Source organism: Crocodylus siamensis, chromosome 1, assembly GCF_052110815.1.
Source record: "Crocodylus siamensis isolate JL-2025a chromosome 1, ASM5211081v1, whole genome shotgun sequence".
In the NCBI taxonomy this organism is placed as follows: domain Eukaryota; kingdom Metazoa; phylum Chordata; order Crocodylia; family Crocodylidae; genus Crocodylus; species Crocodylus siamensis.
Window position 1 is genome coordinate 63613905 of NC_143395.1, and position 17247 is coordinate 63631151.

Consider the following 17247-nt stretch of genomic DNA (forward strand, 5'->3'; position numbering starts at 1 on the left):
TCTAAAAAATTTCTGAACAGCTCCAATAACAAGTATTTGCTGTAAACTCCTTACTTCTGCAACCAATGTAATCAACATTGTTGATAAAAGAACAAGGAACAGGAAATCAAAATAGTGTCATTACCCTATTTACAGTCCCAAAGAAACCTAAATTATTTAACAACTTGTTTCAAGATATAAAAACAGATTTCACCGAGGATCTGGAGCTTCCAGGAAATTGTTTTTCTGTGTGATTCAGACCAAAACCCAATTTGAAAAAATAACAGAATTTGCAAGTCATTACCTGGGTAAGGGAGATGACGTTGACATCATTTACTTGGACTTTAGGAAGGCCTTTGAATTGGTGTCCCATTAGGCTCTCAAGGTAAAACTAGGGTACTATGGGCTCAACAATTCAATGGTCAGACGGATGGGAAACTGGCTGTGGGGTTGGACCTAGAGAGTACTAATAGACAGATCTGTGTCTATTTGGCAGAAGGTAGCCAGTGGGGTCCCCCAGGGTTTGGTACTTGGATCAGTGCTTATCAACATCTACATCAATGATCTGGATGTGGGGGTGAAAAGCACACAGTCAAAGTTTGCCAATGACACTGAGCTTTGGGGAAATGTAGCCACACATCAGGGTAGCCTGATGATTCAGGTGGACCTAGACAGATTAGTTAAATGGGCAAACCAGAACCAGATGCTGTTCAACACTGAGAAGTGTAAAGTGCTCTATGTGGGGAGGAAAAATCCGCAACAAACTTACAGGCTCAGTGGTGCTATGCTAGATAGCACCATGTTCAAAAGGAACCTAGGGGTCATAATTGACCATAAAATGAATATAAACCACCAGTGTAATGCTACAGTTAGCAGAGCAAACAATATGCTAGCATGCATCAACTGATGCATCTCAAGCAAAACTAAGGAAGTTATTCTCCCACTCTACTCAGCACTGATGAGACCGCAGCTGGAGTACTGCATCCAGTTCTGGGCAACACACTTCAAGAAGGATGTGGAAAAGCTTGAGGAAGTCCAGAAAAGAGCCACTTGTATGATTAGAGGCCTGAAGAGCAAGCCATATGGGGAAAAGCTGACAGATATGGAACTGTTCAGGCTAAAAAAGAGAAGACTTTGGAGGGATTTGGTGGCAGCTTACAAATATATCAGGGGGCAGCATCAAGGGCTAGGCTAACAACTATTCACCAAAGTGCCCCAGGAGAAAACCAGGAGTAATGTTCATAAACTCCTAGACAAAGGTTTCAGGCTAGATACAAGGAAAAACTTCACGGTTCACGTGACCAGACTCTGGAAAAGATTTCCAGTGCGGGCAGTGCAGGCACCTACCTTGGAGATCTTTAAAAGGAGACCGGACACATAACTTGCTGGGGTTATTTGACCCCAGCAGTCTTTCCTGCCCAGAGGAGGGGAGCTGGACCTACTGATCTCATGAGGTCCCTTCCAGCCCTAAACTTCTGTGAATCCGTGCAACTTAAAACTTTTAAGTTTTACAAACAGGTGGCATACATCAGGGGTGGGCAATTATTTTGGCTGGAGGGCCACTTAATGACTTTTGATGAGCTATTAAGAGCTGCAATGGTAGCCCCACCCCTTGACAGCTGCCCTGTCCCCTGGTGGCCATTTTGGGATAGGATGTGGTTGGGGGGGGGATGTATGGTGGGATGTGGGATGTATGTGTGGGGCTTGTGAGGGGGTATGGCTGTGTGTAGGGGGTGTAAGGTATGTTGGGGGATGTGGGCATGTGAATATGTGGGAAGGTTGTTGTGGGGAGTGTAGGCATGTGGGATTTGTGGGCTGTGAGGGAGGGTGTAGAGGTGTGGGGACCCGCACACACAGCCCCTATGGCACACAGCCCCTGCTGCTGGTGGGGGGTCGTCAGGGTGCTTATGGCTTGTGCAGGTGCCGCCACCCAGAAGCACATGACTCTAGCCAGTTTCAGGAGCTGCACATGGTGGCAAAGAGTGGAGGTAGGCACCAGGAGTAGGCACCAGGAAGCATGCCCCTCTATTGCGTGGGGCTCACATGCAGCTCCCAAGACTTATGCAACACCAAGGGGCAGCCTCGATGATGGAGCTGCTGCCTTCCCTGCTTCCTACCGCCACAGGAAGACCCTGGGACTCTGCTTGATAGCAGGGAGCAGGGCTGGCCACAACTTCTGGTGGAGTTCCAGGAGCTGCATGTGGCAGCAGGGAGTGGGGATAACAGCTGGCTCCATCGTGCAGGGCTTCCTCCCAGGGGCACTTGAGTCCTGGTAGCTGCATGTGAGTCCTGCACAATAGAGGCAAGCCGGCCTGGCTTAGTTCCTTGCTACCATGTACAGCTCTCAGAACTAGTTGGAGCCGTGGGCTGACTGGCAGATAAGCTTGCATGGGTCGTGAGCTCCCTGATAGCCTGCTGTCTGCTGTTGCTGTCACTGCTGGGGGCTGTGCTCTATGGGGAGGGGATGTGGGGGGAGTCCCCACACTCCTCCACCCTCCATTGTACCGCACAGACCCACACACTGACCACCAGAGCTCCATGCTCCCGCCACACCGGTTTGTGTGGGACCCAGGTTCCATGCTCCTACTAGGCCTAGCCCCACTTTCCATGCTGCCACCCAGCTGTAGCTTCCCTACCTGCTGTCTGGAACAAGTGCTACAGCAGGTTCATGAGGAGGAGCCATTGGAGGCTGGGGAAGCTAAGCAGATCCCCCAGTGGCTGCAGCAGTGGTGCCAGCGGTCTCACCTGGAAGCTGAGTGTGATGGCCAGGTCTGGGGCTCTCCCGTGCATGAGGGTGGGAGTGAAGTGAGTGGGCTGGGTGGGATACAATTCATTGGGGGGTGCCCATGGGCTGAGTGAAATTGACTGGTGGACCAGATATGGCCCATAGTCTATATTTTGCCCACCCGTGGTGTACATGCTCTCTCTAGCTAAGGTAGGCCTCTAGGCACAATATTATTATTCTTACTTATATTTATATCCTGCCCTATCCAGAAAGACTCAGAGTGGGTCTTTGGGTCCCATTACTAGATAATTGAATGTCATCTTTTATATAATCATTTCCTCTTGGATATTTTTCAGTGCTACAAAGTTATCCAATCCTGGGCATGTGTGCATGTTCATTAATGCACCATAATTATGGTGCACTGAGTTTAGTAGCTGGAATAACAGGTACTAACTTAATGTGCTGTAATTGGTGCTATAGCACAGTAGTGTCAGCTCACGCTTTTTTTTTGCAATGCTGATGTACAGTAGACTAATTCTACTGCACATTAGCTCATTGGTATGGTTTTAGTCACATTTCCACCCAAAGAAGATGGGTCAGAATGCTCAGAGTCCACTGATGCCACTCTTAAATGCCCAAATGCTATTGCTGTATGTTAGTGCAAGCCACTCCTTCCCAAGTAAAGGTAAAGCATGCCACTGCTTTTTACTATTATTCAACTTACACTTTTCTAAATACAGAGGTTCTGTTACTCCAGATTTTTGGCCTTACTATTTCTTTTTCTCAGCTGTAGTATCTTATAATAGTAACATCACTGGACTGGACATTGTGTGCTGATGCCTGTCTCTCACTTCCCAAAACAAGTGCTCTACTTCCAGCTTAGTAACAGCCTGAGATCTCACAGTGGCCAAAGGAAATGCTACAAGGACACATGGAAAGCGTACCTCAAGAAAATGGATGCCAACATCAAGCGCTGGGAGGAGTTGGCTGCCAAATGACTCCAATGGTGTCGCAACCTCAACCAAGTGGTAGCTCATTTCGAGGTAAAGCATCTTGTCATCAAAATACAGAGGAGAGCATGGAGGAAAGAAAAGGAGAGGAATCCCAGCCTGTAGCCTACTGCCTCTACAACTTCTGCAGATAGATCTGTGGCTCAGGGATTGGACTCTTAAGTCATCTCAAGACCCATCTATGAGCTGTGATAGAAATCATACTCAGATTGCGGGATTGCTGATGGGTATCTTTTTGTCCACATAAGCTTCTACCATAATTGGAAGCTGTGTGTCTGAAGCTACCCATTTGTACTTCTATCATCCTCTGTTCCCATTAGTTTTTGTGTCCTTTATTGCCTTTGTAGCAGCAAAGTTCTGATTCATCTTCCACAAAATGCTGGTATAACAATGAATCAGCTTTACTGCAAAACCTTTCGGAAAAAAAGCATCATAGTTTACATTTTCATCTCCTGTCTCAGAATGCAGGCGTTCCATACTTACTGTAAATGTGTACAGCTGCTCATAAATCATTTTAACAATATTTTCTTTTACGGCAAGTTTCTTACATTCAGCTAATTGCTTCTTTCATTTGCTTTTTAAGACTCTAATGTTAAACAGTAGAAATGGAATTCAGGCTAAGTACTAGAAGTGGATGCAGAAATTGATGCTAATGGCCAATCCTGCAAAGGAACAGCATCTGTAATAGCTAGGTATAAAATTTCACATGAAAATGATGCTAGCTGTTGTTCACTGCATAGTTCAGGCTCACTAAGCAGCCAGTCTACATGATTCTATCTGTAATGTCTTGGTATAAGCTTTCTTAACCATTGGGAGGTGACTATTCTTAACCCTCTGCAGATTTGGATGTTTAGCATGTATTAACTATACAGAGAAATTTAAAGACCAAAGACAGAAATTAAAAAGCAATGTGGATTTGCAATGATTTCAGTCCATGGCATGTAACATTTTATACCGAGAAAATGCATATAAAGAACTACAGCTGGAATCAATTTATTAGAAATTGATTGCAAAAGCACGATGGATTAAGGCAGGTGCAGCCAATGTGCAATACAGATGCCACAAGTGGCATAGGTAGCACCTGTGTCTGACTTGTGGCAGATCTGGAAGGGGCCAGGAAACACAGCTGCAGATGGGGCAGGAAGCACAGGGAGGGAAGTAGAAAATAGAGAAGCAGATGAAGCAGAAGCACCAGGCTGGGTGTCAAAAGCAGAACAACAGGGATCAGTCAGGGAAAGGGAATTGGAGAGGTACTTGGGGAGGGTATGGGATTAATCTGTGGCATTCCTGCCAAAACTGTTGGATCTCATTGCATTAAAATATGACATATTGTTGATCAGAGGGGAATGAAAGTTGATCAGAGGGGAATGAAATATAGTGAGAAGAGTTCAACAGGCCTTGAGTAGAAAAAGGGTGTACTGTACCATTAAAAGGATAATCTGGAATTCATGGCCAACCACCCAACTTGGGTGAAGTTGTCCTGGTTTAGACTGGGGCTGTCTATAAACAGAAAGAAGACAGCTGTAGGACTGATTGTGTAGAAGTCATCTTGCCTGTGATAGATCACAGGTCTCTGCAAGTTCTGCAACTCCAGTCTATTATGGACCTTAGAATGTTTCTGACTGTAAGCTTAGCTTCTCAATCAGGGCCTTCTGACCTGGGTTATCTGCTGACAGATAAAATAAAGGGAGGGAGCTGTTCTTCCACCTGAGACAGGGAGTCTGAAGGCCTTTGGGTGCTGGAATGGGTTTGGAGTTTGCCTTAAAAGGGACACATGAGGATATTTGGTGGTTTAAATCTCGTCTCTGCTTTTCAGATCCTCAGAGTTACAAAACCTTCATGTAGAAAAAACGGGAAAGGACTGGCAGGAACTGTTTGATTTCTTGTTAAAAGAATTAGTTGCAAATCCAGTATGTTATCACTAACATGCTTAGTCACATTTTCCCTGTTCATTACCTGTCAGCTTTCAATTCTGACCATACCCCTCACCTCATTTAAGCAGCTGCATGAGAGTTCTCATTAAAAGTTACTTTTATCTAAAGTTGTGCACAAGACATAGAATTTCCTTAAAGTGTTATCTCACTGCAGTAGGCATATGTCAGTATATTTGTTTTAAATGGGAGATATACATACAATTTGTTTAAAAGACAGAGCTTTGCTCTCTAGGCCCAAGCATTGGGGTGTCTGAACTCACATTAGAGATCTAAGCCTGTCTGAGACTACATAAATATAACATTCTTCCCTTCCCATGGCTTTGGTGAATTTTTTGCAACTCAGTAGCACAATTAAGAATTCACACAATTAAGACTTGTGTGGCTTAATTGTGTATTAAATGACACAATTAAGATTTTTTTTAAAAGAAGACGTTCAGCTGGGAGAAAAATATTGGATGCAAGATACGTGCTTTTGGGAGAAAGCAAAAATAGAAAAAACCCTTAGTATAAGAGAGAAAAAAATATTTTTGCTGGCAGAATTTATAATCATGTTAGCATTATTAATTTGTTTATTACAGTACTATGTTCTTTACAAACATACCATAGTGGAGGCTGAATTCCTCGATTCAGTTCTAGGCTGTACCATACACTACCGGGCTCTATCCCATGGGGCTATGTGTCCATGTAAGGACTGTTTCTGAGAGGGTTTGCAGCTTCTATTTACCAGGAGTTACAAAGGGATTATGCTGTTCTTTTCTCTGTGACTCCATCTGTCGAGCTATAAAATGACTAGGGGTTATAACATTTCCTTCACCACAGCGATGTTGATTGGATAAAACTATTAATGTTTGTAAAACAGTCTAAGATCTTCAAATGGAAGATAGTGGGCACGTCTACAAGTTCGTTAATGCACCTTTGCTACCATGAACTAAGGTTAGTACCTCTAATATGAAGTACTAGATAATGGCATAGTAGCTGTGCTAATGCACAGTAGCAAAGGCAATTTTTTTGGTGATGCTTAATGCACAGTAGACTAATCCTACTGCTCATTAGCACATTTTTTGCCATGATGTGCTAATGTGCAGTAGAACAGTCCACTGCACATTAAGATGTCTTGTATTTAATCACCCACTGTGTATTTAATTCACAGGATTCAGTCTGCTGTAATTTACTGTCGGGCGGGGTACAGTGTCTTCAGGGTCACCACCGCCTCCCTGCATTGGAACTGCTTCCTGGTTGCCAAGGGGTCACTCACCTGTTGTTTGCATGCACCAGCCTTGCCTGCCACGACTTTGATGGTGATCCGGTTCAGTTCGGATTGTCCAGCACATGTCAGTCCAAAAGTGAGACTTCTCGAGTTCCCGGGGTCCCATGTTGATGAGGGCTCCGCCACCCCTACACCCTCTCCCGTTCCACTGGGAAGTGATAGCCTATCTAGGTAGGCCATGTGTCAGGATATCCCTCAAAACGTCCATAAAAGAAATGTAATGGTCAACTCAAAGGTTACAGCCAGGGATTCACTAGAGCGAGGAGGCTGCTTTGACCCTCTGCTGGCCTCCCGATATTACCCGGTATGCTGTGGGGTTAGCACCCCTTCTCTAGCTCTCGCTGAGCTCTTCAGCCCTCCGTAGGGCTTCCTGAGGCCACTCAGCCCTCTCGATTACAGGCGCGGCGGTTTCACCATCAGTGATTGCCCCTGTATTGCAGTTCATATGGTACCTGGCTTCTGCCGGGTCCAGCCACTCCCAGCGGTGTCAAACAGTCCGTGGCCTTGCTGTGCCGGTTGACCTGGCTCCCAAACCCTGCTGGGGCTTACCCTTACCCCAGAAGGTCCTGCCGCGTCTCAGGATGGCTCGCATCCGCTTAAGGGTGCTCCCACCAGCATTGGCTCCTCCGTGGCCTTCTTCCAGTCCTGCCCCCCTGGCCATCGTCGGCATCTCTTTTATGTTGGACTTGGCCAGCTCTGCTCCTCCCTCCTCCATGCACCTGGAAGAGGTGAGTTCCCACCCGGTGTTTTGGGCTGGTGCGTGCGGGATTAGCGTGATTGCATCGGGGCGGGGAGCCTTGGGGCCTCTCGGCTCCTTCTCTCCCTCACATTTACCAATAGACTTTTTTATATCAACAAACTAGGAATATCAGATTGAAATTCAAAAAAAAAAAAAATTAAATACTTAAATGAGATGTCAAACAAAAATTTCCCCAAAATGAAATCTGCTCATCGCATATAAAGTGACTAAACACAGTCATGTTTTGGCTCTTATGCTCCCTCTGCTGGTTGCCAGTCGGGTGCCAGAAGGACTGCTGCACTGAACCCAAAAAATAAAGCTAAGTAATTAAAAACAGAATTTGTATCAAAGCGTTTAAAAATATATATTTTTAATTAATTAATAGTTAGTTAATAGGCAAATTAGTTAATAGGCAAATTTGGTAAGAAAAATGGCATTTTAACATTTCTAATGTGGTATTAGAAAGAAGGAAATGGAATTAGATCTCATCCTGCAGCCTTAAGCCTGTACCCAACTTCATTCACATAAGCAATTCCCGTTGATTTCAATAGGAGCCAAGGAAGCAAATCCATAAATCTGCAACATCAGGGTCTGAATTACTGGCTCTTATAGGGCTGTGCTCTATTTTTTTAGTCTGAGGGTCTGTTCCCAAGCTCCATGAAATCAATGGAAAACTGTTCAGTGACTTAAACGTGCTATGAGTCAGGTTCTCAGTGAGTACCAAGTGTCCTGAATATTTTATATTATTTTTGTTTTGAACTTAGTGTGTGTGTCTCTAGGCAAACATCTCAGGCTTTCAGTGTAAATTATAAATGAAAAAAATAGGGATTGACTCATAGTTAAAAGACTATAAATGTTGAGTACATTTTGCAGTGACGTCTGTGGGCTACACTTTGCCCCTAGTTATGACAGTGAAACGTGAATGTAACACACAAGTGTAATACAGGATACAAGACTTGGCATTTCAGCATCATGCACAGAACATGTAGTGGGGAAAAGTAATGGGGAAAAGTAAATTGAGAGTGATTAACCATCTGTCTGGATGAGGGGAATGAAGAGGACAGGAAAATGTGGCCATGTAGACTAGATACAGGTGCAATGAGAGGTTTAGAGAGTTGTCTTCAGAATGTAAGAGGGGTTAGGAGAGGTTTTTGAAGCCTGGTTCTCTATTGCCTCGCATCTGGTGGTGTCACCTGGATGAAGCAGGTGCAAAACTGCTACTGGCTTAGAAGGGCAAATGCATGTTTTACACCCACTTAGCACAATGTAAATAGCTACATGTGAAGTCAGACAGTAGAAAACAGGCCCAGAGTGGGGAAGAGTCCCTATGATCCTTAAAAACAGAGATTGGGATTTCTAGGCAGAAGCAAATGCCACTTATGAAAAGCTCAGTATCCAACTTAATTTTTTCTCCCCAGCAATTTTGGTAAAAAATGAAAAAAATGAAAAAAGGTATTTTAACATTTCTAATGTGGTATTAGAAACAAGGTAACAGAATTTGGTCCTATCCTGCAGCCTTAAGCCTGTACCCAACTTCACTCACATAAGCAATTCCTATTGATTTCAATAGGATTACTCACGTGAGTCAGGGGAGGCAAATCCATAAATGTAGAGTCTGAATTATTGGCTGTAGTAGGACTGTGCTTTAATTTTTTAGACTGAAGATCTGTTCCCAAGCTCGATGAAATGGAGGAACCGTCTTTATTCTAGACCAGCGATTCTCAGCTGGGGTGCACTGAGGTTCTTTCCAGGGTGCCGTTCTCTGATATGCAACGAGGGTACTGATTGCATGAGGGTTCAGATGAAGACGTTTCAAAACATAACTTCTGTAACTTGTGTCTTCTCTGCTTATGTAGTTTAACAGCAGCACAGACTTAAATCATTAGGCACCATGGGCAACACTTGCAAAAGTGCATTTACTCTGTTGTTCCCTGTATTCTTTACCCGTGGCAATGAGTAAGGGGTGCACAAGGGCGTACATGCACCCCCTGAGACTGCTGGTGCATCCCCTGACTGGCCGCGCTCTCTGCTTAGGTGATGGGCAAGGGGTCGGGCGGGAGCACCGGTACCCCCCCTGCAAGCTCCCGCCAGGGAGTGGAAGCAAAGGATGTAGTGCTGCGGCCACTTCCAGGAAACCCGTGCCAACTTCCTAGTCACCACAGGAGGACCCACCAGGTTGGTGACATCGATCGCTGACTGGTCGCTGGGGGGGGGCACTAAGGTGGCACCAGTCGCCCATGTTCTTTACGGCATCGAAGGATTTGGTGGCACACCTAGATTCTTGGGCTGGCACCTTTTTATCTGTGATCAGTTTGGGCGTCCAACCTTGTTTGTGTGGGGGGGTTTAGGGAGGGGAGCTGAACACCCCACTCCTGTTGAAGACTGTGGGTGCCCGCCTGTGCCTGTCCCCGGGACGTGGAGGTGGCCCAGAGGGAGAGCCCGCGGGGCAAAGCAGGAGCCCGGCTGGGGCCTGGCATCTAGCCTGCGGCCCGGAGGAGGGGCAGCCCCACGGCGGGGGCCGGAGAACTACAACTCCCAGGGATCCCTGCCCCACCTTTCCCGCCTCTTGCTTTCATCTCCTGCCAGTGGGAGCCGGCTCCGGGTTGTGTGCGGGCGGCTGGGGCGCTGCGGCGGCACTTGCGGCGGCAGCTGCCGAGGCGAAGGGGCGTCCCGGGCTCGCCATGCCGCCCGCGGGCTGCTGCTGAGCCGCCCGGACGGCGGGGCTTGCTCCGCGCCCGCCCGCCCGCCCGGCCGGAGGATGGTCATCCGAGTCTTCACCGCCTCCTCGTCCGGCTCCGTGGCGGTGAGTGCGGCGGGGTGCCCGGGCAGGGCGGCGGGAGGCCGGCGCCGCAGGTGCGGGCTGGGGCTCGCCAACATCTGGCGCAGGGGCAGCCCCCGGGGCGGGGGGAGTCTGTCCAGATGTGCGCTGGGGCTGGCAAGGCGAGACGACCATCCCCGCGGGGCTGGGGAAGTAAATAAGGGGAATATTTCCTTTAAAAGGACATACGCAAGACGGAGCCCGGTGCCTCCTTTTATTCTAACCAGGGCTTGAATCACGCTTGGACTCTTGCGCGGGGGCTGCAAAAAAAAGAAAATTAAACCGGTTCCTTAATTAACCTGTCCGCCTTACAGGGGGTCTGCAAAAGCCATTGATTAACAAGTCCACTTTGTGGGGGTCTGCAAAAAAACCCGAAACCAGTTCATTAATTAAACTGTCCACCTTACGGGGGTCTGCCAAAAAAAAAAAATGAAACCGGTGGAGCAGTCCAGTGAGAGACCACCCCCCCAGTTATGATTTTTAAATCTTACAGGGGCTCTTGTCTCTTATGGGGGGGGTTAGCTCCCTTCCCGCGCCCCCCAGCTTCCCTGTAATTTGCACCTGGATTCTGCCATCGCAGGGTGCTGCGGGGCGCAGCAGAGGGGCATGGGCTTGCCTGGAGCAACCAGGGCACCCACCGAGTGCAGTGCATGGCTTTGCTCTCGCCCACACTCAGGCGGAGCCAGCGTTGGTCCCAGCAGGGCTGAGGGCAGCTGTGCCTACCTTTGCCTCCAGAACAAATTAGCTTCACGCTGTCCTACTTTTTGAAATCAGGACAGCACCAGGGTATGAGTGGCATCGAGGGCAGACATGTGCTCACGCTTTGGAAGAAGGCTGAAGCAGAATAACATGGCTAAATTGATAGAGATATATTTATATTTTTTAAATAACCCTCTTTTTTTAAAGAGAGATCTTGTAATCATTTCAGGAAGGGTTAGCTGGCTTAGACTTCCTGCTGGTAGCTGTGTCCCGTAGATAAGCATAGGGAGTCGTACTGTGGCCCATGGATAGACACAGGGGGCCACGTCTAGACAAGTGCAGATGTGTGGTATGTGACACTGCAGATAGCTCTGTGGAGCCATGCGCTGCACATGCAGGCATTTCCTGCATTGCTACTTTGCAGTGGGGTGGCGGGTTTGACCCAGGGATATCCCGGGATCGAAAAACCCATGCCAAAAAAAGGCGGGCTGGTGTAGATGGTGGCAGTGCACTTTGCCCAAAACTGGAGCCTGGCAGACCAGAGCCACACTCTGGCTGCTGGCCAGGCTCTCAGCTACAGGAGCACCACCGCTGCAGCTCCTCAAGGCCCCCAGGATCCCAGGTAAAGTTGCTAGGGCCAGCACATTTGCCACCCTACCCCAGCCTGGATAACCTACCAGAGCACGTGCCACGGGCATTCCCTGAGGACAAGTGGCACTGGCACAATGTCTATGCTCATTTGGACACAGCCAGGAAGTCCTGCGATACATTGCTTTACTTAGAAATAGTTCTTTTTTTTCAAAGGGCGCTGCACCAAACAACATACAAGATATTAATAATTATAGACTGTCCTTTGACACACATACAAACAAAGCTTCAGGCCAATGGCTTGTCTGTGCATTAACAGGGGATATGGAGAGGGCACATCTCCTTCTTCCACCTAGATTTTGAAAGGCATCAGTATGTTCTTTGATGGTTTTTATAGTTTTTTCCTGGCTAATTAATTATGCATGTGACCTATACATTTCCATATTTTTATTTAAAGTGACAGCTCATATTGCCATGAAGACAATCAGAGTGTAAGTGTTCATCTAAATTTGTTCTTTAATGAGAGACATCAGAGAGCTTTAACTATAATTGCTATATTGTTATGCTTCAGCAGTGCCGGTAGTGGAAGTTTTACTTTTACTTTGTATAGGAAGATGTGGCACTATGTTCTTGTCTGGAGGTTTATTGTGTATTTGCTCCCTTTGGTCTTTTACTTTGCAATGTTTATTTTCAGTTCAGTAACATGGTAACAGGTATGTGGTTTGGTACAGTTTGACATGAAGTGTTTGCATTAGCTGTAAATATAGAACTATTAACTAATACAAACAAATCATCCATTTCAGTAGCCCAGTGAGTAAATACAGAACCCCTTCAGAACTCTACTTGTTCACTGAGTATTCATAATGGAAACTTTCGGTCCCGTTAACGGGCAGTCAGTTCATATTATAGCAGTGCAATAATGATATGTTTAGTGTGTATCCCCTACCAAATAATTCAAACAATAGCAATTTGTTTTGAAGTTTTTTGTGGGGGACGAAGAAGGGGAATGTAGCTTGGTCCAGTAATTGGCTAGAATAGATGAGGGAGGTATTGGATGGGGTAGTTTTGCTAGTTATTACCCTAATGACAAAGAAGTCTTGTAGCGTGTGTTAATTTGCCTCTGCAAGATGTGTTCACTCTGATTTGGAGCAGTGTAAGCCTCTTTGTCCTCACTGTCACCATCACTCTGCCAAACCTGACCTGATTTAATTTTCATGTCAGTTCATCTGGTGGACTCTTGCTGAGGGTGCCATCCACAGTGCCAACAGTGATAGTGATTTATGTGACTGGACACTTGACCACTAGCAACTGGACTAAGTCCATTAACATTTCATACAGACTACTGGCAGCCATCCAACGGTGAAGACTTTCATTTATTCCGTGAATAGGTGGTGTAGAGGTTACAGGCACTGTCACCTCTGACTATTCCTCTGGTTTGTTTATTCTTCTCTTCCTCTTAAGTGCCTAGGAGCCCTGTTCACGGACCAGGATCCTGCTGTGCGAAATGCATATGAACACAGACCAGAAAGACAGTTCCTCCATTAGTGAGACGATATAGTGGTGAAGATTTGAATGTTATGTTGTGATGCTTAGAGGAAAGGAAAGACAATTCCTCATGTGAGGTCATGTAGCCTCTCCCTCCTCTTCCTGTTGTATGGAAAACAAGCCATGAACATAACCAAACAGCCTGTTCTCAGAAACCTTCAACTTATCCTCTGCTATCCAAGGGGCAGCATTATCTTGCTGTTTGACAGTGGCACTGGAAAGAACAACAGCAACACATCTCCAGGGCATCACACTGTCACAGCAACAGACCTGGAAGAAAGGTGCGGTTGACGCATAGTCACTATCACGGCTTGGACAGCTTGGGTCAAGTTATAAGATATCTGTCCCTGAGTGTAGGACTGTTCTCTCCAGTATATGTACTAGCATTCAGTCCAATGAAGTAGGTTTGAAATGGCTTAGGCAATGAAACTTCCATCATTTCTCCATCGTGTCTGCCCTTCTGCTATGGTTACGCTGCCTTTGTTTCCATACAGTTTATAAATAAATTAATGTTAGGATGTTAGCAAAATTATTTTGTTTTCTTATTAACTGTTTTAATACTGATTATGTATCTGCCATACAAACAGAAACAGAAGGAAAAAAGAAATCACAAGAAGTTACAAAAATATTATTAAATACTGGTACTTACTTACTTAAAAAAAAACAACAATCCAAAACCTAAACCTGGTATGCCTTCAAAATAACTTCCATTGAAATGTACTCTGTCTTCCTTAATGGCACTTGATTTGTGTCAAAAGGGGTGCAATATATACAAAAATAAAATATATATTGTCATATGGATGATTGCATATGATGGTGTTGTAGTACTGATTTAGGTGGAGGGATGGAATGCTATTGAAAATAGTGAACATGACTGGCTAGTTTTTGCACATATAAAAATAACTGTTTTCACAGTTTTGCAAAATCTCATCCTTACACATGCTTTGTGCAAGTGCTAGCTTTCTGATACTCCATAAATATAAATTTAGGGGAATTTGTTGAGGTTATTTATTACCTGTTGCTTAACAGGACTTTGCTTTGCACACAAGACAAGTCAGGATTACAAGCTCTGCAAATCTGCAGTAACTTCGCTGATGTCCAGTACTGTAGCTTTGGTCAGAATTTGACCTGTTGTAGCTGTTTATAATACTGGGAATGTTCTCCTGCAAGGTGTGTGGTTTGATTTTGGATTTATTTGTCATTTCTCAACCTCGCAACAGCTGTTGTTATAAAACAAAAGATTTTTTATGATACAGATTTGTCTAGCCTCTAGTACAGGGCTTGGCTTCCTTGTTATCTAGCTGACAATAAGTTACCCATTAATCAACAGGGGAATTCCACAGATCTCTTTCTCCTTCACCTACAGTAAGAGTTTTGTTTGAATATGTTTGCACAGAGAGGCTGGCAAAGACAGGAAAATCACATCTTATTTCCAAGCACAAAGGTAAAGCTGCTTGGCAAGCATAATTGGCCAAATGTACCATTAGTATAACTCTTTTGGAATCTCCAGAATCATGCCCACAATGTATGCAGTGCACTTGGCTGGAAAATGTACTGAGACTGTTGTTAGTGCAGCGTTCAGTTTGTTTAGAGATAGCCTCCTTTGGTGACTGAACTGACATTCAGTTCAGTTCAGCCTGGTCTATGCCAAGGTAAAATAAAAGCTATTCTTCATAAACAGCTTTAAGAGATTAGAGGCAGATGGTATATATCAGGCAGGGTTAGAGCTCTTGGAGAAAGAGTGACACCCAGACGTGAGCTCACAACCTGCTGGTCTAGAAAACACACCACAACACCAGCCCTCAAGAGCAAGTGCTGGCCCCTTCCAACTCCCTTCTTACCAGATGACCACACTAACATACATAGGTTTGCCCACCCACACCCCACATTTACAATTTGAATCCTTGACTGATGGTCCTGTGCCCTACAAGAAGAGGCCATAACCAGCCAGAAACATCCCCCTTTTACCTCCCAGCATCATGCGCAGCCCGAGACACACAATAGCCTCCGGGGCTGCTGGCTTCTTTGTGGTTGGGCCACAACTACCCCCAAATTCAAAAAGAACAAAAGTGGCCATTTTGGCCCTACCAATTTCCACTTCCTCACAGACACTCCCAGTGCTCCAAATGAAGCATGGGTCGAAATCTGGGTGGAACAAAGCATGGGCTGAATCCCCAAAGGGGTCCATCATGCCATAGTGAGGCCTGCACTTTTGCACCCCAGAGCCTTGCCACTAGTCCAATTGGTTCTGGGGCCCATGGCAGCTTCCATGTGTCGTGGTGGAAAAAAAAGTACTAGCACTTGCCAGGGTAGGCAATACATAGGCCTGAACTCTCAATCTGCTGGTTCAGACCACAGAAACCACACCACAACACCAGTCTTCAAGGAGAATACCTGGCCTTTCATAATCCCTTCCTACCAGCCGACCACACTAACATATATAGGTTTGCCAACCCACACCCCACATTTACAATTTGAATCCTTGACTGATGGTCCTGTGCCCTACAAGAAGAGGCCATAACCAGCCAGAAACATCCCCCTTTTGCCTCCCAGCATCATGCACAGCCCAAGACACACAATAGCCTCCAGGGCTGCTGGCTTCTTTGTGCTCAGGCCACAACCGCCTCGGCTGCCCCCAAATACAAGAAGAACAGAAGAGGCCATTTTGGCCCCACCAACTTCCCCTTCCTCACAGACGCTCCCAGTGCTCCAAATGAAGCATGGGTGGAAATCTGCGTCTCGGCATAGCATGCCGAACCCATTTGGGGTTTGGCATGCCACACTGAGGCCTGCACTTTTGCACCCCGGAGCCTTGCCACTAGTCCAGTTGGTTCTGGGGCCCATGGCAGCTTCCATGTGTCGTGGTGGAAAAAAAAATACTAGTGCTCACTAGGTGTGGGTAAGGTATAGTGGTAACACATAGGCGTAAACTATGTGGTTTACTGCTTGTTCAGACCACAGAAACCACACCACAACATCCGCCCTCAAGAGCAACACCTGGCCCTCTCATAATCCTTTCCTACCACACTAACATACATAGGTTTGCCCACCCACACCCCACATTCAAAAAATAAATAAATAAATAAAAATTAAATCCTTGACTGATGGCCGTGTGCCCTGCAAGAAGTGGCCATAGGCAGCCAGAAACATCCCCTTTTTGCCTCCCAGCATCATGCGCAGCCCAAGCCACACAACAATAGGCTCTGGGGCTGCTGGCTTCTTCGTGCTCAGGCCACAACCGCCCCAGCTGCCCCCAAATTCAGAAAGAACAAGAGAGGCTGTTTTGGCCCCACCAACTTCCCTTTCCTCACAGACACTCCCAGTCCTCCGAATGAAGCGCGGGCCAAAATCTGGGCCTCGGCAGGGCCCTTCCTCTTCCTCACTGTTGTGCCTGCAAGGTGCTTTGGTTTCTTCTCAAACCATAGTATTGCTTGCTATGAGAGTACATGTTCAACACAGCCAGGTGTGGCTGTGAACTGATAAAACATAGGTGAGACTACGTACAGCCTGGGTATATAACCAGTATTGCTGCAAATAAAGACAGCAACAGTAGTAGCTGTAATAAAGGAAACATTGTTCAGAATACATTCCCTGAAGTCCTTTCAAAATGTGTTTTAGGTGCAGTTCCTAAGGTCATAAATACTTTGCTTTTTAGGACTCCCCCCAGGCCGACTCTCACTGACCATTTACATTGAAAACCCTTAAACTTGACCTGTGATGACCATCTAGATCACCCAGAAGTTCCACTGAACTTTGGGGTCAGTGGTCAAGGCATTTCCTACCCCACTTGCAGCATTTTCAGAACTCACTTGGGTGCTAGAAACACAGGAAATTGGCCAACAACAAAGCACTGATTCATGAAGACAGTGAGGTCTTGGCATAGGACTCAGAATCAGCAACTCAGAGTTGTCATTCTGGATTTTTCAGGTGACTTTTGACAAGG

The 17247-nt window shown here is 46.1% G+C and overlaps 1 protein-coding gene across 1 annotated transcript in view; it reads left to right on the forward strand.

The window, feature by feature from the left end:
- Positions 1-10251: 10251 nt before the first annotated feature.
- The window catches only part of SH3BGRL2 (SH3 domain binding glutamate rich protein like 2), a 62566-nt gene continuing 55570 nt past the window's right edge, over positions 10252-17247 (forward strand). Inside the window, exon 1 of the mRNA XM_090035341.1 lies at positions 10252-10457. Coding sequence (XP_089891467.1) covers positions 10413-10457 — 45 coding nt within the window. The 5' untranslated portion in view covers positions 10252-10412. The remainder of the gene's footprint in view (positions 10458-17247) is intronic.